The sequence below is a fragment of the Trichosurus vulpecula genome, chromosome 3 (assembly GCF_011100635.1).
Source record: "Trichosurus vulpecula isolate mTriVul1 chromosome 3, mTriVul1.pri, whole genome shotgun sequence".
NCBI lineage: Eukaryota > Metazoa > Chordata > Mammalia > Diprotodontia > Phalangeridae > Trichosurus > Trichosurus vulpecula.
The window spans coordinates 26,269,240-26,292,172 of record NC_050575.1 but is presented as its reverse complement, the minus strand read 5'-3'; the positions used below and the strand labels follow the sequence as shown (position 1 = coordinate 26,292,172).

The 22,933-nt window shown below is 38.0% G+C and overlaps 1 protein-coding gene across 1 annotated transcript in view; it reads left to right on the top strand.

Annotated features, from left to right (window-relative positions):
• Window positions 1-358: 358 nt before the first annotated feature.
• Window positions 359-22,933, top strand: part of FSTL4 (follistatin like 4) — an 856,236-nt gene continuing 833,661 nt past the window's right edge. The window contains exon 1 of the mRNA XM_036752996.1: window positions 359-484. Coding sequence (XP_036608891.1) covers window positions 359-484 — 126 coding nt within the window. The remainder of the gene's footprint in view (window positions 485-22,933) is intronic.

Here is a 22,933-nt window from a genome sequence, read left to right as displayed (position 1 = left end):
TATCCCTGCCCTTGCTGCTAGAGTCTTCCTCTGGGTTTGCATTCTATTTACACCATATATATTTTGCATCTACATAATTATTTGCATATTGTCCTCCTCTTTGGAATGTGAAGTCCTTGAGGGTAGGGACCATGTTTTTGCAATTGTGTGTAACAATGTTTTTTCCTCTGTGTGTGTGTGTGTATCCCCAGTGCTTGGTATACAGTAAGTGCTTAAGAAATGCTTGTTGACTTTGTGATTATGATTTATTCATGATTATTAGTTGAAGCTACAATATGACCACTGAGTAAGTGACCTGTTTCCCTTTCTTCAAGTGACGTGGCTTAATGGCTCTCTTATTCCTCACAGATTCAAGATAATGAAATCGAGAAGCCTTGGATCATTCTTCTTACTGCTTGAGATTTACTTGTCAACCACCCTGGGATGGATGCGCTCGGAGACAAGCAGAAGTGCTCCCCCAGATGTGGGAGGGCTGCAAAAGAAGGTATTTTGACTCAGTTACTGATTGGGAAATATTTCAAATTCTGAAATCTTTTTAGAGCTACTTTCAAATGATGTGTTTTTAGAATTGAGCAAATGGCAGAGTGACTTTTAAGCTTTCTCATCATCTTTTCCTTAGGAGGTTGGAGGCAGGGTAGATTTGAAGAGCAAACATTATAGGATAAATCCTCTTTCCCTACACCAGTTTTGAACCCTCAAAGGTGCTCAGCTTATAGATTGCATACTAGTTTTTACTCTAAACCAAAACTTTCATTCATTAATCTTTTTTTTCCTCCCACAGATAAACAAAGACCAGCTATATTAATATCAAAAAAGCCTTGAAGTGTCAGATTAATTAGAGAAACAGTCTGAATTAGTAAAGCCATTAAGGTTGTAATTCTTTTTTTAAAAAGGATATGTAGTAAAAAGAAATATCAAGAACTAACTGTACAATTGGACCTAGAGTCATAAAGACTTGACTTCACATGTAACCTCAGACACTTACCTAGCTATGTGACTGACCCTGGGCAAGTCAATTAACCTCTTCCTGCTTCAGTTTCTTCAACTGTAAAATAGGAGTAACATAGCATCTACCTCACAGGATTGTTTTGAGGATCAAATGAGATAATGTGTGTAAAGTGCTTCTTACAGTACGCAGAACATTTAGGAGGTTAATAAATGCTTATTTCCTTCCTAATCTACTTTTGATAATTAGGGAACTTGCTTTAATTAATAAATAAAATTATTAATAATTTATACATTTAACATTTTTGTGAAACACTTGAAGAGCTTATTAACAAATACTCCACTAAAACAGCTTTTACTGGGAATCCTTCCCTTCTTCAAATGATCATGAATCCCAAATTATGCAGTAAAATGTCATTGATTTGGAGACTACTCAAGGCTGTGGTGAGAGTCATCATAGTCTGAAGAACAGATCTAGCCTCAGTGAGGAAGATCTGGATTCAGGCTCTGCTTCTGACACCTACTGAGTGACCCTTGACAAATTGTTTAACTTTTTATTGCCTTAGGCAATTCTTAAGACTGTAAGTTGCCAAATAGTTGTATTTCTGCACACTTGGAATTCCTTAATACCAGTGAAATTGCAAGTCTAGGTTAAAAATTAGCATTTCTGAAGATTATAATTTAATGCCTACTTATCTATGTCAATGACTTTATAAAGGCCAAATGAAACCTTTACAACTTCAGCATGCATCTTCTTTCCTTGGTATGTGTGTCTTTTCACATGGAACACAAACCAAAAATGACTCTCCAAGGTAGTCATTCCTCCTAGGCAGAGTTAATAATGAAATAGCTAGGTCAGAAAGACTTCTGACAGAGCAGGGAGTACTCTGACAAATCTCAGGGAATACCAATTCTCCAGAAACTGAGCTTTTTAGATCCTTAGTCCTCTGGGCTAACCAAATCCTAAGGATAGCCTCCTTGCCTCCTTAAAGAGAAACAAACCAGTCTACATTAAATGAATGCTTTTTTTCCTTACAACAATGTATGGCAGGATTGTTGAATTATTTAATAAAAAGGGATGATTCTTCATTCATTATTACTTAATTGTAATATAATCCTGAACCTACAAGACTTAATCTTTGGGGAGCTTTAGGAATAATTTAATGCATACCTTCGCTGTTGAAGTTTGCATTAAATTCCTTTGTAGTGACATTAAGATTAAATAGAAATACTATGCCTTCCATTTAACTCCATGCATGTTACTTACTTAAAACTCTTTTGGAAGAATCTAGAACAATGACTTTTAATAATCATAACTCCCTCCTTCCACTCTTCCCCCTAACATGGCTTATGACTTTCAATCATAGGCTATCAAAAATCATTCATGTTTAGTGTGTAATAGTAAAGTAACAACCATAAATCTTCTGCCTGTAGGGTCTTATTAGGGCCTTATATTAAAATCACTTTTAATTAAAACATCAAAGCAGACTTTGAGTCAGGTATTAACTAGGAGTGAACTAACTGCAGTCAAGTTAATACTGTATGAATTTTTTGTTTTCTAACTTACTGTTAATGTTTTGTATCCTGAAAAGAAGGGAGGATAACTGTTCCTAAATGAGGAATTTAATAAAATTCCTCTTCTCTTGGGGGCAGCCTAATGGCCCAATGGAAAGATTACTGGGTTTGGGATAAGAAGGCTGTATGGAAGAGTATTGAAGAATAAGAAGACTTATTCTCGGGCAAATCACTTTACCTCTTATAGACTATTTTCTTAATCAAGAATTTTTAAAAATCTTTTGTGATTCCATAATCTTATTTCTTTGAATGTAGTTCATAAGACATATCCATGTAGATCTTCATTGTTTTTTTAAGGAAGAATTTTGAAAACAAATCATTTCTGAGCTGGTAAATGAAGGTTTTGGGACATGCCCCCATGTGGATTTCATGTTCAATTTACGAAAGTGTTTACCTTTCTGACTACTTATAACTACTCTTTACTAAAATGCTTTGCTTCAGCTAGATGTCAACTCAACCTCTCAAACATCTCATGAATTCCTGCTTTTGTGTCCCCTGTTTTTGCTCCCCACGTGGAATGCCTTCTCTTACTCTCTTCTCTTCTCTTTATCTTTTGTTATCTTTTAACCTATCTTTACCATTTTTGTTAAAAGCCCAGCATAGTGCTCATCTCTTCCATTCAGCCCACCTCTTCATACCCCTCTCCTTATGGCCCTAAGTCACAATGATAGGACCTTCCTTTTAATTTTTGCCACCCTTATGGAAGTGAAAGAATATATTGAACTTATACGTTTCTCCGTTAAACTGAGAGTTAGTTCCTTTAAGGCAGGAGCTAGGTGTTATATAACTTGACCTACTCTATAATACATAGTATGAAGTCCTATTTATAGCTTTTGGCCAAGTATTTAATTAATAATTATTAAGAACCAATCTCCCACTATTTGGTCATCCCTCTCCACTGTGGCAGACTATTCCTGATGTATGACCTAATTTGACGACACTGAGAATTGCAATAATGAGGAATCATTTCTTTTTGTTAAATAATTCACTGCTCCTTCTGAGCCCCCCATTGTGTTAGGAAATGCACTAATTTTACACAGACTGGGTTGGTTTTCTTTTAGGTAGGCAAGCAAGCTATCTTTGGAATTTGGTTGGGTCAGAGAGCTAGGGGTATAAAAAAGTGAAACTTGGGGAAAGTTGGTATTTTGAAGTTTGGCAGAGTTCTCATTGCCCTGGAGATTGTCTTTGTGCCCCAGTATAGCTGCCATTGGGAAACCATAGTTGTCAATGCACTGCCCAACCTGATCCAGAGGACTGATAATGAAGCATCCTATCTACCTCCTGATCAAGAGGTGAGATACACACACACACACACACTCACACACACACACACACACACACACACACACGAGAGAGAGAACAGCTAATCAGAGAATTTGGGTTTTTTTGTACTATACATATTCATTGCAAGGAATTTCTTTTCCTTTTTTTCATTGGAGGTGTGAGGAATAGAAAAAGATTTCCATTAATTAAAAAAAAAAACTTAAAAAAGAGAAAGCCTAAGTAGAGGGGAACAATACCTCTTTTGGATAATTATATTGTTTTAATCCTTTGTTTTAAGTAAAATTGTATTTATTGCATTTTAAAGACCATGAGTGTTTTATTGTATTCCATTTCTCAAGCCTGAATCACTGGATTGATCCAGAATAATTACTGAGTGAAGAGTACTGGGAGGATCAGTAGAAAGGGCAATGTATGACAGCAGTTGATTCTCCCATGCCCTATAAACAAGTATAAAACACCAACCAGTAAGCAACTAGATTAAAATGTAATTTGAAAATATTTAATGCATACCTTCGCTGTTGAAGTTTGCACTAAATTCCTTTGTAGTGACACTATGATTAAATAGAAATACTATGCCTTCCATTTAACTCCATGCATGTTACTTACTTAAACTAATGTTAGTTTAAGGTTTTCTCAGACAGTATGCATCAGGAGGGATCCTTCCTGTAAGGTTTATTGGCCCCATTGTCTATTTGAGTTTGACACCACTGCCCTATAGCATGTTCAGGCCAAGCCCTCCCTTAATTTCTTCCTTTTTTTTCTGGAGGGGGGAGGGCAGGGCAATTGGGGTTAAGTGACTTGCCCAAGGTCACACAGCTAGTAAGTGCCTCAAGTGTCTGAGGGTGCATTTGAACTCAGGTCCTCCTGACTCCAGGGCCGGTGTTCTACTCACTGCGCTACCCAGCTGCCCCAACTCCTTCCTTTTCTACGGTTCTCTCTGGAATCCTCCTCTGTTGTTAACAAACTCTTCTTCTTTCTAGATTTCTATCTTTCATATTCTTTTCCTCTGATAGTCCTCAATGAAAACTGTTTTTTTTTCCCTAAAGACCTCAATCTCTTGTCATCCGCTCTTAAGTCTGACTGCTCCTTCTCTTATCCCCTTCTAGACACACAGGGCCAGGAGCACAAATTGGCATCTTCTTTGTTTTCCACTGCCACCTTCTGACCCTCTTTTGCCATCATCACTAAGTACTCACTTATTTTAAAGTTTAATCCATCCTGCTCAGATCCTTGTTGCCATCATCCAAGGACCTCCGGCTTATACTTCTTGTACCCAGTAAATCCAGCCCTTGACTAACAATCTTCTTTCTCTATCTCTACTCCACTCCCCTTTGAATACCCTGACCTCCCAGTTCCCTAGTCTCTTCAAATCCCATTACCCCTGACCTTCTCCTACCTCAGCCATAAGCAGCAGAGATCATATCTGGTACTCTCCTTATTCCACTTCCTAACTAAATTTGCCCCAGGCACCAAAATTTCTAGTTTTGTTTGGCCAATAAAATATTCTGTAGCCAGACTGCTTTGAGAAACCCTAATCTATATTTCTGAGAATCAACAAAAAACCCTTGGAAGGATAAGCCTTCCTGAAAAACCTTCCTCTCATAGATCCTTATCTTCACTCACAGATAAATATCTTACATAGACAAACCTGTGCATAAATACATGTATAACTTCAAAAATATGATTTCCCCAGGGTGGGTATTCTTTTAACTGAAGCAAATCACAAATAGAATAATCCTCTGAGCTCATCTAGTCTAGCAAAATCTGCAGTGAAAACCTTAGCAGCTTGGTCTAGAAAATGCCATAACTTGGTCTTCACTGGCATGGTCTTTGCTTGCAAATCCAGTGTTGCCCCCACTTCATTGTGAGGTGAGGCAGGACGTAGGAGGAGGAGAGCTGTTGTAGAAGGTAGGTGAGTGAGTGTGTGCATGTGTGTATGTAGATAGGCTGGAAAATAGCTCCCAGGAACGTCTACAAATGTTGATTTACTTTGACTTATTTTCCCCTGGTAGCAATATTTTAAAAAATAATCCATTGACTAACCATCATTTTTATTTGAAAATACTTGGAAGGGATTAATAAGATTTGACTTAGCTTTTAAAGTTATTATACCAATTACTTGCATATCCTTAGGGTAAAAATGATTTAAATGACCAGTGTATTTATTCAAAGATTTGTAAAGCAATTATAGAAAATGTGAATTTTATTAAATGAATGTTTTATGTGCAAAGAGAACAGTTGAAATAGCTTGCAGGAATTTAACATTTTGATAAACACAGAGTAACAGGAATAGGACTTGTAGAAGTCCTTTTCCTTGCAGGATGTGTGTGGTATATCATGTCTTAGAATACTAATGTAGGTACAAAGAAAATGAGGTAACAACACAGAGTGCAAGACAATGGAATTTACTTGGAATTTTGCAAGATGGGTCTATGCCTGTCTCTGTGGGTATGTTGCTTAAAAAATGACACCTACCATGGCTTATTGTCAGCTTAGAATTAAGACTGTAAATGGCTTTTGATTGAGGAAAAAAACTATACCACTCTTCCCAGCTTCTTACTCTGTCCAGCTTCTTGTTCTAGCTCTACTGGGAAGAAATGTGTACTTTTGAGAGGGCTCCTCAAGTACTTTGTTTTAAGTTGCTGATGTGTGCGTGCCTGCGTGCATTGTGTGTGTGTGTGTGTGTGTGTGTGTGTGTATGTGTGTATTCATGTACCATATGAACCTATCATTTAATAGTCATTTAGGCAATATTTCTAATAGAGCACCTTTTAGAATCACAAAATTATAGAGGGGCATGTGAGAATATGTTTTAAAATGTCTTCCAAGTCTTTGAGTGATCTATTCTGTTTAATGTCCTTTGGGTGTACAGCAATATGTAATAAATATTTATTAAATATTTGCTATCCCAAGTCAAGATGTTACTTAAATTTGAAATGGAAAGCACTTAAAGTAGAGCTGTGCTCTGGATTTGCAAAGATAGAAAGGATGACTGGAGCCTCATCAGAGACTCTTAAGATGGGAGGGGCATAACCCAAATTGCCATCCAAAACAGGAATAATCTGTATGGTATCCTGGGCAGAGTATTTGATCTCTGATTCTTAAGAAAAATGCTTCAAAGGGACACAAATTTAAGTGTGTGTGTGTGTGTGTGTGTGTGTGTGTGTGTGTGTGTGTGTGTGTGCACGTGTCTTTAAGATGACTAGTAAGTTGACTATGAGTAAGCTTAGAGCATTCAAAGATTCTGAGTAGGAGAAAAAAGAAACCTTTCGTGTTCTTAAAAAGAGAAAGGGAGTCAATCTGTTATCTTTATTTATTCCTCCTACTTTGTATGTATAGAACTGGCTTTGCTGTTGGATAGATCATTAAATAACTTGCCTTTAACAGATTCTCCTCACCCATTAATCAATATATCAAATCAACATGATATCAATATCTTCTCCTCAGAGTAGTAACGGGAGTGGGTGGTATGGAGAGCAGACAGCCTGCTGTGGTGGACAAAAGGGATGGAGACAAAGACTGTAGGATACTATTGTCAGGCAGCTTCTGGGGAAGATTATTATGGGGCAGAGTAGGGGTGGGGGAAAAGAAGTGGGGGAATGAGGTAGAAGAAATTTCAGACTCCTTTATTTCTTTCCATAGCATGGAATACTTTCTCAGCTTGGTCCTCAGCCTACCACATACGCAAAAAAGGAAAAGAGCTGCGTCTCCTTTCAGACCAAGTCAGGCCATTACAATTTCATGGCATTCAGTTTCAGTTATGTTTTTGTCTTTTACATGTATACTGTAGTACTTACTGTGTCTTGTTTCCCTGGTCCTGCTTATGTCTCTTTGTTCTAGTTCATATAAGTTAGTTCACATATAGTTCATATAAGTCTGTGGTTATGTATATATATATATATATATATACACACACACACACATCATTTCTTATAGTACAGGAATAGTCCATTACATTCATGTACCATTTTTTAGTCATTTCTCAAACAATATCATCTCGCGCTAATTACAGCTCTGTCTATCTTACAAGCAGAGAGACTTATTCATTAACTTGGGAGTCTCTCCATCATATATCTTTATCCTTAGGTAGGGCCGGAATGAACAGGACTGCTTATATTTTTTTTATCTTGCTCTTTCCACTGCCTTTCCTGAAGGGCAAACTTTGCCTTTCATAGTTCCAGACTTATCTTTTCTCACAGACTGTGGTACCTGGGAGTTAGGCAGATATGACCAGGAGGTAGCTCTGGGTATCATGTCTACATATTTAATCAAGGAGGTTAAGAGTATTTCAACAATTATACAGAAAGTAACAAATATATGGAAGTAATGCATTTAAGCTCCTCCTTTCTGAAGTTGCCCACCAGTCATGACTTTAGAACTCCAGTTCCAAATGGATAAGATATCAGCATATGGGAATGTGGATATTATTCATTAACTTGAGCATGGAAGTAAATCTCTTTAAGTACATACTTAGCTCTCTGTGATTACTGTTAATTCTATGTCAGATGATACTACATTAGCTTTAATTCTGGTTTCTTAGGAAAGATAGCCATCTTATAAATGATTACGTTGCTTTGTTTCACATTGGAGGGTCTTCTTCTAGCAAAGACATGAAATTATGATGAGCGAATGCTGACTTTTAGGGTTGTAACATTGCATACAATTCAGTTCAATATAGTTTTAATGAGTTCTTGTATTCCCAGCCTTAATCTGTCTGCTGGTGTGGATGCAAGAGCGGGTGGTTGCCCTATCATAAAGTGAGCTTTTCCCTCCTGGACAGAGACAGCATTTTACAAGTACTTATTTTGTTTATGTCTTCCTTGCTCTTTCGCTTCTCTCTTCCCTCGACTAGCTTATAAATTGCCTGATGGGGCAGTAGGTAACGCACTGGACTGAAAGTCAGGAAGACTTGAGTTTGAACTGTCATTTCAATAGTTGTTTATCAGTTGTATGACCTTAGGCATATCTCATAAACTCTCATCCTCAGTTTCCTCACCTGTAAAATGACGTTAATTAAAGCACTAACCTCACAGAACTTTTATGTGATATACACACACTTATGTGTATACACACAATATATAAAAACACTTTGCAAATCTTAAAATGCTACGCAAATATTAATCTACTATTATTATTGCCTTTCCCTAGCATAGGACCTTGTGGAAAGAAATAAAAACGTTTGATGAATGAAGACATTCACAGTCCCGCCAGGAAGAGCCCTTTCTCCACTCACACGTTCCTATTAAGGCAATAGAAGACTATAAGATATTGTATATTCAAGTGTAAATAGAATATTATTACAAACTAGCCTGCAGTAAGTTCTGTTATGGGAGTGGCTATTTAAGGTTTCCAGGAATGATAGAGTTTAGATACTAAGCCAGAATTAGCAGGAATGTTAAATTTCCTGCCTCATGCAATCAGATAGGGAAGGTATGAACTACAGACACACCCACAGAAATGACCACAATATATTTAATGTAGCCTGTGTTTTAATCCTGTACCAAGTTATTCCAGTCACCAATTCCTTGTCCACAATGCCCACCCCTCCAGGGTTCACCATATCAGAGCCAGACTTCCCAGTGGATGGGCAATCAATCAAATATTTATTAAGCACTTGGGGATACAAAATGAGGCAAAGGATAGTCTTGCCCTCCAGGAGCTGCTCTCTATATTACTTGAAATAAGCAATTGGTTGAATCAAGTGATCCCTTAGCTTCAGACTCCGCTCTGGATGGGAGTCTTACATTTCCAGCCTTGTGCTAACTGCTGGTTGTGTATACAAGAGCTGGTGGTAACTGCCTTACCTCAGAGGGAGCTTTTCCCTCCTCTGGACCTAGATAGCATTTTATAAGTGCTTTTTTTGTTTGTGTCCTCCTTACTTGAGTGTTTTATTTCCCACCTCCCTCAACTAGTCTTTAAGCTGCCTGATGGCTAAAAACACTGGACTTGGAATCAGAAAGACAAGCATGAATCCTTACCCAGTTATTATTAGCTTTTCCACCCTTTATAGCTAAGAAAATATTTCATTAGAAGACCTTCTTATATACTGCTTAACCCTCTGGATGGGCTTTTCTCCTCTATTTTGAAAAATAACTCATTTAAGTTACCACCATCTCTATTCTAGTAGGCAAATAATTTACCTTTCATCAGCTGTGTAGAGATATTATGAAAACCTCTTTTGGACATCTAGAATAGGTGAGAGGTTTTGCTTTGGGGAGGTTTGTTTTAAATAGTCTCTAAGATAGTTTTGGTATTAGGCCAACTTGGGATCAGGTCTCTCTCTGGTTGGGTGACTCCCAAAATAAGTTCTCTAACTCCCAGACAAGTCCATTGTTGCAAAATATAGTTGCTGACTGACTGAATTGGTAGAAGGCATTACTTGACCAAAGATTCTCTACACTGTTGAAGTCACAGATCATACCTCTCCTCCCTATCGCTTCCCCCACAGGAAAAACTCTTATTCTGAGGGGTATATGCTGCAGTATATTCTATCTGTAATAGTAATTAACTCTAAAAGAAGTAAATAAAATTAGATATAGCAAGCTGATTCAAATGCTATTTATGTGAAGCAATGATTCAATATGACAAACTTGTAGAACGTTTTACATGTTATGCAAGAAGACTGGGTAAGTCAACTCTTCTGTTCTGGGTCTCAGTTTTCTATGTCTAGGAAAGACATAGAAAAGGAAAGAGGTGAAAAACAAAGACAGATAGATTGAATCTAAAAGAATCAAGAAGAATATACCTCTTGTTCCCTCAAGAACTTGAGGGAACAGAAACACACATAACTCAGGAACATACTTGTGGGGGGGGGGTTTGCATTTAAAATTTTTTATTTTCTTCTTTTCAATATCCTTTGAATTCAAAAGGGAGGGTAGAACTGGAAGGGATATGGGAAATGATCCATACATAATATAGGCAACATAATATAGTTGTATATCCTGTATTGAATTTCGGTATTCAGAACTTCTAATGAAACACTCTAGAAACAACCATTATCTCACTGTTTTTAGTTAAATACCCAAAACATTCATACAAGTATTTTTAAACCTTTTTTCTGAAAATATTTTATTAACTGTGCAAAATACAGATTTTGCAAAACTACTGTTGACAAGGATTTTTTTTTAACTGATAAAAGAAGGATCTCTCCTAGGCTTTTATATTCACTTTGGATGAGGATCAGCCTCTGAAAAAGGCCTTTACTTAATTTCCAGTATTGTGAATAGAGACAAATAGCAGTAGGCTGAGGGTTATCTCTTGCCCAGGCCTTTCAGATGGCTTGGATCCAGATAGCTCCCTTAGCTGTAGCTGTTAGATTTGACAGCTTTTGTTTTTAATTGAGTTTGGTCAAGATTAGGAAAAACTAATAGAATAAATAAAGTAGAAGAATCCTCTCAGCTATTCTTTGAAAACACATTCTAAAGAGGTAGTTGTGTTTATCACGGAGAAGAGAAGATTCAGGGGAGATGACAGCTGTCTTCAAGAAGGTAAAACTCAGAAATAAGTCAGTTTCAGTACTTTGAATGGAGGGGAGGGGAGCTTCCCTAGATCATCTTGGGAAGAAGTGAGTTTCCCCTCGTTGAAGAAAGGCTGGATGACCACTTGGCCATGTATATTGTAGAGGGGATTCTCATTCAGGTATGGGTTTACTTGGAATGTCTGAGGCACCTTCCTGTTCTGAGATTTAATCATTTTATGATATTATGCATTACTAGTCTTGGGTTTTTTTCCTAGTCCTTAATAGCAACTTTAAAGATAAATGTCTCCTCTACTTCTACCAGTTGTCAGGCAGAAGTGTGTATGGTTTAAAAAGGAACACGAATAACATATTTCATAACCTGCTTCAGCCATACACTGTTGACTGTCAGACTTTCCAACTTAAGTTATTCTGATAGGTCATCTCTTCCTCCTCAGATGGAAAATTCTCTATGTGTATGGTTGTCTGCTGAACAAAAGTATGTTCCTGATTTACATTGTTTCTGTTCCCTCAGGTTCTTGAGAGAGAGCAAGAGGTATAATTCTTCTGGCCTTGACTCTTTTAGCCTCAACCTGTCTGTCCTTGCTTTTCATCTCGCTCCTTTTCAGATTATTAAAAATGTGACTATTAACCCAATACTTCTCCAACTGATTGTTCTTTTATCAATCTTTCTTTGAATTACCTCTGCTTTTTCATACGTCACTTCTAAATTCCATTTTCCCCTTCTGTGGTCTTAAGAACCATTTATAGTCTCATAGCTTCAAAGCTGGAGTAGATGTTTTCTACTCCAGCTTCCTCATTTTAAATATAAGGAAACCTACTTTACCTGAGGACTCACAGGAAACAAATAGAAGAGCCAGGATTTGAATCCAGATAGTCTGAGTCCAAATCCAGTGCTCTCTTTTTTTTAACATTTAAGAAAATATTTAATTTCAATTACATGTGAATTTTTTAGCCATTGGTTTTTTAAAAATGTTTAGTTCCAAATTTTCTCCCTCCTCTCCCCTCTCGCTGAAAAGGCAAACAATTTGATATAGATAATACACGTGTGGTTATGCAAAACACATTTCCATATTAGTCATATTGTGAAAGAAAACACAGACAAAAAACCCTAAGAAAAATAAAGTTAAAAGAAAAGAGTGCTTCAATCTGCATTCAGGTTCTATCAGCTCTTTCTCTGGAGGTGGATAGCGTTTTTCAATGTGAGTCCTTCAGAATTGTCTCAGATCATTGTATTTCTGAGAACAGCTAAGTCATTCACAGTTGATCATTGCACTCTTTGTACCCATCTTTAAATAAACTTCTTTAAGTAAAATATAAATTCAGCTTGTAAGGCCCTTCGAAACCTGGACCCAGTATGTCATTTCCAGCCTAATTATATATTACTTGCCTTGTGCTCTGCAATCTAGTCAAACTATCTTTTTTTCTCTTCCCCACCAGGATAATCCATCTTTTATAAAACTCCATGCTTTTGTTCCAGCTGTCCTCATGCCTAGAAAGCATTTTCACCTCTGCCTTACAAAATCCTCTTTTTTTTTTTTTTTTTGGCTGCAAGACTTTGCTCAAGAGCTAGCTTCTAAATGAAGTCTTCACTATTTTTTTAATCTCTGAAAACTACCTTGTATTTATTTTGCATGTATTTGTTTTGCATATATTCTTTATTTACATTTATATCTGTACATATTATTTACCCTGATAGAATGTATGCTTGTTGAGGGCAGGAATTGTTTCCTTTTGTCTTTGTATCCTCGGTGCCTACACAGGCATGTAACAAACATTCACAGATAATCATTGTTAACGATGGTGTAGAGAAGATTCTTGTTCAGGGAAAGGTTGGACTAAATTTAGGCTTTTAAGGCATCTGATTCTAGATGTTCTATGCATAGGCCATAAGTAGTAACAGACAGAAGACAGTTGGCCTAAAGCACAAAGAGAAGTTCCTAGCAGGATAGAGAGCTTCTCGGTTACCTAAAAATAGGTAAAAAGTTAAATAGGGTCAGTTTTAATCAGGGTAAAATCTGGTTTTAAAATAAACATAATGTTATGTATATTCTGTCTCAAATATATATGAAATATATAGAAATATCTTCTATATGTATACATATATACATATACACATTTGTATATGCGTTGTTTTTTAGTCTTTTTCAGTCACGGTCAACTCTTCATGACCCCAATTGGGGTTTTCTTGGTAGAAATATTAGAGTGGTTTGCTGTTTCCTTCTCCAGCTTATTTTACAAATGAGGAAACTGAGGCAAACAGGGTTAAGTGACTTGAGCAGGGCCACATAAGTGTCTGAGGTGAGATTTGAACTCAGGAAGATGAATCTTCCTGTCTCTAGGCCTGACACTCTCTATCCAATGCACCACCTAGCTGCCCTTGTCAGGGTAAAATTTGATTTTAAAATTATGTAATGTTATGCATATATATGAAATAGATGAAATATCTTGTATGTGTACATATGTACACATTGTATAAATATATGTATATGTGTATATATACATAAAGGAAGAGTAAAGTAAGATTACATAAATATATATGTATGTGTATATATATATGTGTATATATGTATGTATACACACACATAAATAAAATCTTCCTTTACTCACATATCTGGTTAAATTTGCATTAAAAAAGAAAATGAAAATGTCTTCTTTAGAAAGACCCCCAGGTTTCTGTGGTATAAGATAACACTAGAATTTTAAAATTATTTTTGTGATGAAAGTTCTTTCATATAGAAATGGTGGGATATCATTGACTGTCATTCTGTCAATAAAAATTTTCTAGTGCCTAGTATGGGGCAGGCACTGTGCGAAGTGCTGGAGATACAATGAAAGGTAAAAGACAGTCTTTGCTCTTAGGGAGTTCACAGTCTAATGAGGGAGAAAACATGCCAACAACTATGTACAAATATGCACTGAATAATTTGGGAATAATCAACCAAGAAAAGGAATTAGAAAAAATAGGGACTAGAAAAGGCTTCCTGTAGAAGATGGGAGTTTAGCTGAGACTTGAAGGAATCTATGGAAGCCAAGAAGCAGAGATGAGGCGGGAGAACAGGAAGAGATTTATCACAGACCAACTAGCAGGCTATTGCAATAGTCCAGGTGTGAACTGATGAGGACCTGGATCAGTTAGCATTGTTATAGGAGAGAAGGGGGTATACAAGAGATGTTAAAATCAATAGACATATGCAACAAACAGATTGGGTGTAAGGAGTGAGAGTGAGAAGTGGACGATACCTAGGTTACAAGCTTTGGTGCCTGAGGTGTTGACTGTGTCCTTAACGGTAATAGGGAAACTTGAAGTGGAAAGTCTTTGGGGGGGAGGAGATAATGAGTGACTTTAGCGTTGGATATATTGTTTGAGATGTCTGTAGGACATCCAATTCAAGATGTCCAATGGGCAGATGGAGATGGGAGAATGGAGGTCAGCAGAATGGTTAAATCCAGATAAGCAGACTTGGGAATTCATTCTAATAAGCATTCATTAAGAGTCTAAGACAGGGGTGAGGAGCTTGTGGCCTCGAGGCCACAAGTGACCTTCTAGGTCCTTGGGTGAAGCATTTTAACTAAGTCCCAAGTTTCACAGAACAAATCCTTTTATTAAGAGAATTTGTTTTGTGAAGTTTGGATTCGGTCAAAGGCTGCACTTGAGGACCTAGAGGGCCACATGTGGCATGGAGGCCACAGGTTCCTCACCCCTAGTCCAAGAAGAATAAATAAAATGGCTTCTATCCTCAAGGAGCTTACATTTTATTGACCATGCCTCTGACATCTATTCACTTTCTTTGCCTTAACATGTCTATTCTTGAGTACTAGGTACTGGGGAGACAAAGATAAGATGAAAAATAGCACTTGCTTCCAGGGAGTTTACATTCATGTTTTCCTGCAGTTTTTGTCTGCAAACAGACAATATCTATTTTTCAAACCTAATGTTCTTAGATTTGGTTCCAACTTTACCTGATTTCAGAGTCTATCAGAGGTGTTAACTCTTTAAGGGGCCATACAGAACAAGTTCCATCCAACTCTTACCACCAAAGCATCAGGGGGTATGAGAAACATGCCTGTGGGGATCACAGGACTTCCCAGGCAGGGTCAGACTCTTAGGAAGACCCATGTAATAGCCCCTTAACATGGCTATGGAGATCACAGGACTCCCTAGGCTGGGCCAGAAAGTAAGCCTAAGATGTGTTTCCGTAGCTCATTGCTTTCTTGGTTGCATAACCATAGGAAGATCCATGTGATACCCTACTCTCACCCAAAGAACTCAGAAACAGAATGGGCAGAGGAAGGCATTTATTACACTTCTTGCCAGAGAGTGGGTGTGGCTCACTAGGAACACCCACATTGCTACAGAAGCACGAGTGAGGTTAACCAGTTAACCTCCTTGTCTGAGTTAGGGTTAGTTGACATTCTTCATTTCCCTACATTCCCTTCTTAATTTATGTGGATTATGCAGATTATGTAGGAATGGTAGGAAGGATACTTGACTGGGACCTGACCCCTCAGGTTTGAACTGGTTGTCCCAGCCTAGCCTTTCTAATCCTCCTGATGCCAGGATGGACATTGTCTTAGTAGGCAAGCTTCCCCACAGCTATTGATTATTTCCCAATAACTTCTGTGTGAGCAAAACAAGATGCCATAATATTCCTTCTTACAGGGGGCAACTAGATCTGGGCATTCTAAAACCAGGAAATACAGCAACTTGTATGGAGGTCATGATGCAACATATCCCAGGGAAGTCGTTTGGGAGCAATGACAAACTTCTTTTAGAAGGGATGGAGCTTCCAGGGTTAGACAGAACCTACAAGGTCAACCTAGAATATTGTCCAGGAAAGTACAAGGGGAAAAGGGAAGGTGAGTGGTAAGCGAGGAAGAGCCATGAGAAAGTTGGAAAGGTACTTTGGGGACCACAAATGCCAGTCTGAGAAGTATGAAATTCCTTGCCTGGAGTTCATGGTGGGGGTTGGGGGTTGTGGAGAGAAGAGAAGGAAGGATTAGAGATTTTTGAACATGGGAGGAACATGACCAGACATGAGCAAAGAAGTGGTTAGTGTGTCACTAAGGATTCCGAATGTATCTGAAAATGCAAGAAGGTGATGTGATTTAGACATCACTGTGCTCATCTCTCTCCTTAATGGAAAGAGAAGCTAGAGCTGTCAGGACCATCCTTTAGGGTTCATTACATCTCTGCTGGTAGAGACATATCTGTGCTGCCCAGCAGTCTTTCTGTACTTCCATCCCAGGTGCATCCCATCAAGGCTACTATGATGCGTTGTTGCAACCCAAACACCTGTTTGAGACCATGACATTGTCAGAGTGGCAGTGTATTTTCCTGCCACCTTGAATTATGATGAGAAGTGATGACAGACTGATGATTGTAACAGGATGAGAAGTGCAATAAAGAAGAAAGTGAAGGTTTACCTACTGAGAGAGAATTGGTAAAATGTTATATTAGCCCACAAAAGGATGAAGATTTTTTTTAAATGAAACTTGTCCAGTTCTCTTGCTAAGTCTCATTTTTAGCATTCACTGCTGGAGTAGAGAATTGATTCAGGGTATCATGGATAAAGTCATGTTTAGAGAATTACAAAGCTCTAATGGCTAATTTTCTCACCAGCAGTTGCCCAATGTATGGAAGAGAGACTGAGTGAAAGTGGGGAGAATGATTGGCTGGCTGAAGCCAGACTCTTGGTAGGGGGTTACTCTGCACTCAGACATTGTAGATTCCCTTTCCATCTATAATGTACAACATTATTCAGATACCATCCCTCCTTCCTGTGGATTGTCATGAAGCAAGGTGTACCTGTTAGGCTCTTAAACACCATTGTTGTTCAGTAATTGCATCATATGGACCATAGCACACCAGTACTGTCCATGGGGTTTTCTTGGCAAAGATACTGGAATGGTTTGCCATTTCCTTCTTGAGTGGATTAAGGCAAACAGAGGTTAAGTGACTTGCCCTAGGGTCACACAGCTAGTAAGTGTTTAATGTCTGATTTGAGCTTAGGTCTTCCTGACTTTAGGCAAAGTGCTCTATCCACTGAATCATGTAGCTGCCTCACTTTAAACACCCTATTTCCTGTTTTGTTTGGTACATGACTTAATTCTCTCTTACTAGACTTTGAGTTCTTTGAGTATTAGAATCCTACCTTCTTCATCTTTCTCACCATTTTCTCCCTATGGTGCCTAGCACAGAGGTTTCCATATAGGTTACTCAGGAAAATTTTGTTAGCTGGAGATATCTGGATAAAAGAAGCCTTCTTATAGTTTAACTATATAAAAATAACTTCTGAAATTAAATCTTAATTTAAAAAATTACTTAAAATTTTTAAATGTTTCATTTTATATTGTGTTAAGTACCTTCTCTTTATAGTAATGCATTTCTATAATTTCTTGGTGCAGAAACTCATAGTCCTGTGATATTATCAACAAACATCTACCTATTTATATCATATCCTCCAAATTGGATACTACAGAGAACAGCTACAGAGAAGGACAAAGCATTAGCCATCGAAGCATTCTGAAGTTCAAAGGACATAAAATTTATTGGAGAATTCAATAGTGGGAATCTATGGCCTTGTGTGACTACACACATAAATGTCTGAAATTTTGCTGTTGTTCAGTTGTTTCAGTCCTGTCCTGTCTTCCTGATCTCATTTGGGGTTTTCTTGGCAAAGATACTGGAGTGGTTTGCCATTTCCTTCTTCAGCTCATTTTACAGATGAGGAAACTGAGGCAAATGGGGTTAAGTGACTTACCCAGGATCACACAGCTAATAAGAATCTGCGGCTGGACTTGAACTCAGGTATTCCTGACTCCAGACCCAGCTTTCTGTCCATTATAACACCTAGCTGCCTGAAGTTTAAGTAACAAACATGAAGAACAAGGTGGTAAATTTGACCTTATAGGCATCCCTGAGATTTAGTGGGATTAAACCCATGGTTAGACTATGTCATAGCCTTTAATGATATACCTTATTCAAAACAGAACAGGTAAAATGGGTGAGGGGGAATGGTGTAGTGTATTAATAGCATGTACTAGGCTGGGTGTGGTAGCACATGCCTGTAGTACCTGCTGCTTGGAGACTGTGGATGACTTTAGGAGTTCTGAGATGCAGTGGGACTAAATTGGATCAGGGGGTCTATACCGTCTGGCACCAATATGGAGAGCTCCCGGGAATGGAAGGCCTTTAGGATGCCTAAGGAGGGATGAATCCAGGTTGGAAAAGTGGAGCAAGTTAAAGCTTCCATGCCATTGGGATCAGGCCTGGACCAGCTGCTGCATTTCCAGCCTAACTGAGGATAGGAAGACTCGGTCTCCAAGAAATAAGAAAAACAAATTGAGTATAGTTATATGAGGAAATCCAGGAACCAGAGAAGTAATTGGTTGAAGGAAAAACAGAAGTGATTTTATCATTTGGAGTATACTGTCACCCCTGAACAGAAAGAAAAACTAGATGAGAAGTGTGAAAAATAAAATACAAGCCTGGCCCCAAGGTATCATTTAATAGTGAAGGGAGACTTCAGTCATTCAGGCACACCCCTTCCCTTTCTCTCCTCCCTCTCTCCTTCTCTGTCTCCCTCTCTCTCTTCACTCTTTTTTCTTTCTTTGTCTCTGTCTCTCTTCTCTTTCTGTTTCTCTTTTTCCTTCTCTCTCTCTCTCTGTCTCTCTCTCTCTCTGTCTCTCTCTCTCTCTGTCTCTCTCTTTCTCTCTCTCTCTCTCACACACACACACACACACACACACACACACACACACACACAAGCAGAGTAGCTAATAACTTCTGGACTTGCCTTAGTGGTAATTTTTATCCTTCTAAAGGTAGAAGAAGCTACAAAGGGTTAATTCTATTATGGAACCAATTCTAAAAGGAAAAAACTGGTTGCTGAAGGGGAAATATTGGGAACCCTAGGGAAAAGTAAAAACTTTCCTCTTGGAGTTTGTGATAATCTGACATATACTCTAGGTTTCGAAAAAGCAGATTTTAAAGGGTTCAAAGGAAAGATATCTAGGAACCCATGACTAAAATGCTACAGGGATCAATCATCTAAGTAGGAATGGGAAATATGCTGCAGAGTAAAATTATGAAGATATAAAGGTAAACTGCTTCAGTTAGGTGGGGAAATAGAATTTGTCTGAAGATATAAATGTGGATGCACAGAGAACTCACTGACCAACATAGATTTTAAGAAGAAATGTGCTTAAGTGGGAAACAAAGAGGATAAATAAAAGTATGTGGTGAAATCCTATAAAAATAGTTAGAAATACCAAAGCTGGCAAAAGAAAATAAGGATAATAATATTTTTAAAGCTCTATTGGGAGATAAAAGAGGTTCAGAGAAATGGGGATACGATCTTTGCATGGGGTAGATGGAACTATGATAATTGGCAACAAAGAGAAAGCAAAACTATTCAGATATTTTATTGTTTGTCTCTTCTGCCAAGAAGGGTAAACTTTGCACTGCAAATGACAGAACAAAAATTAATAGTGGGGAATTGATCTCAAAGATGAGTACGGGTATAGTAAGAAAACATCTAGCTTTGCTTTGTTGGTTCAAATCCCTTCACCCAAATGGGAATGAAACAACTGGCTACTGTGGTTGGTAAGAACAATATCACTTTCAGTGATATTTGAAAGATCATGGAAAACAGGAAAAGTATCACAGGTTTAGAGAAGAGCAAAATATGTCGATTTTCAAAAATGAGAGAAAACAGAATCTTTACGCTAGAGGCCAGCAAATTTGGCACCAATTTCTAGGGTAAATCTAAAACAGATCATTGAAATGATGGATGGCAAATATCCAAAAAAAGAAGTGGTGGGTACAAAGAGCCAGTACAGCTTCATCAAGAACAGGTTATACCAGTTAAATCTCAGTTTCTCTTTTTGTCAGGATTACTAAATTATGAGTTGAGGAGAATACTATTTACTCAGAATATAGCAAGTTTTTAATAAAGAATTTCCAAGTTTTTGTCAAACGTAATACATATATACATACACACATATACATACATAATTAGAAAGCATTTCTTTTCTCTTCCTCCTACTCTTCATTGGGAGAAAAAAGAAAAATGGAAACCATTGCAACAAATACATTTAACCCAGCAAAACAAATTCCCACATTGGCCATGTGAGCATGAATAAATGCTCTGACTTGGCTTGGCATATTTTTGAGAATAGTGTCTAAATGTAGAGGAAAAAGGTTCTTTGCAGCGGAGCAATGGGAGCCAAACTGCAGAGAACCTGATGTGCCAAGCTAACAAGTTTGAAACTTTATGCTATAGACAATGGAATTGTTGGAATAATTTTTTATCAAGGGGATAATTTTAGAGTTGAGTTTTCAGAATATTAAACAAGGCAGCCTATGTAACTTGGATTGAAGAGTGGGGAGGAGAGAGAGACTAAAAGAAGAGGAGACTAGTTAGATGATTAGATTATAAGGGGTGCAGGCAAACTATGGCCTGAAGTCCTGTTCTTGTTTTCGTATGTGCCCAGGAGCTAAGAATGGTTTTTACATTTTAAAATGCATTAAAAATGATCAAATTTAAATTCATTAAAATTTTATCCAAACTGGTGCCTGGCCTGCTTTAGATAATAAGGGTCTGAGACTTTGAAAAAGAACAATGAACGAAAAGGACTTATCAGTTGATTAGATCTAAGATTAGAGTTAAGATCAGTGTATCCATTAAAGCATTTATTAAGCACTTGCCTTATATCAGCTACTGTGCTAACTCCTAGGGATATAAAGAAAAAGCAAAAACAGTCCCTTCCTTCAAAGAGCTTATATTGTAAAGGGAAGTAGTAGTGGTGGTCAGCGGAGAGGTTTTATGGACTGAGCAGTCACAGAGTTAAAGATGATCTTGAGTAACTAGGAAAATGTGCCATTAATGGAAACTGGGAAGTCAGGGGAATATCTGAGAGTTTATTATTCTATAAAGATGGGGTGATAGGAATGAAGGATCAGAATGTTTTTCTCACCATCTCTCACTGGGCTTTTTGTTGTCATCTCCCAACAACATCTCTTCATTATTGGCCTTCTTCCCTTCCTACTTTAAGCTCCTTTTCCCTTGTTCATCTCTAAAATTTGAAAAATAATACTCCTAGTGCTTACATGAAAGGGATGTTGACATATTTGATATCTTGAGGGAGGTTTGTAAATATTAGAATCTGTCATCATCCTCATTGTTATCCCCACCCTACTGTGTCTACTATGGGTATTTTGATGTGAGCCCATGGTGGAGGTAGGTGTTTGCGAAAGTCTTCATGTGGCAATTAGTTGACAGAAGGAAGTGACGCAAATGAACGAAATCCTCATATTGACCTCTTGGGTTGATACTGAGCCAAATACACATAATTTCCCCCTCTAGAATGCAAGCTCCTGGAGGGTAAGGAGAATTTCATTTTCATCTCTGTAGTCCCAATATTGATGACTGTGGCACTTGGAAAAGGATTAGATTTTATTGGTATAAGAAACCCTTGAATGAAGAAACATCCTCCACCAAACACAAGTGGGCACCTTCCCTGTGATTTAAAGTCTTAGAGAGTTACCTAGAGCTCTGAGAGGTTGAGTGATTAGTGGCAAGGACTTAACCAGTTCTTCTTTGCTTCAAGGCCAGCTCTCTATTGCCTAGGTCTCACTTCCCCAGGATACAGTAGGGGATTAATAAGAGTTTATTGATAGGTACCTCATAATACCAAAAATTCTATCCCCTTTTCTCCTCCTCCCGGGACACTACCTGTCTTAACCCCTTTCTCTCTTTTTCCTAAGTCTATCTTTATCAAATGTTCTTGTTTTCTTTGCATAGTAACACATAATGGCTGACATTAATGTAAGACTTGGTGGTTACACAAACATTTGACATGCATTCGCTTCATTTGATTACCCCTAGAACGATCCTATGAGGCAGGTATTAAGTGTACTGGAGAAACCTGTATAGACCATGACACTGTCCCTGTCCTCACAGAGCATGTATTCCATTGGTGGAGATTGAACATGTGCACAGATATGTCTAGCATAAGATAAGAAAAGAGCCATACAAATGGAGGAAATTTCAAGGGGGTAGAGATCAATTTTTGCTAGAATTTCTGGAATTTTGTACCTGGTACAAATTTATTTGGTGGACAGGGTAGTTTCGGTATGGTAATTCCCCTTTAAGTTTGAATTAGACTAGAGGTAGAGGACAATAGATTTGAGAAGGTTAAGGAGTTATGAGGCCAGCATGTTCAAAGGGAGAAGAGGTCTGGGTGAGAAGAACGTGAACCAAAAGGACTGAACTTCATCAGAAGTAAGGAGAGTGACCTGGAGGTCCACAGAAGACAGCAGCAAGGATGTGATTAATTCTCAGAAGAGGGCTATCTGTTGATTGGTTGTGGAAGAAGGTGGGGAGCAAATGCATTCAATGCTGTTTCTAATTCTGGGTATCAGGAAGGCTCAGCACTGAGCCTTGAAGGAAGGATTCTGAGAAGAGAATACATCTTAGATATTTTCAGAAGACCAATATATACCCCGTGTCTCTTACTTCGTTCCAAATGCATCCCATTGAAGATTCTACTTGCCTCTATTTTCCCCTGAACATCAAATCTTGAGATCTTACCTACCTTCTCCACCCTACCCCCACCCCCAACCTCCTTAGCAGGTTTTTTGCTATG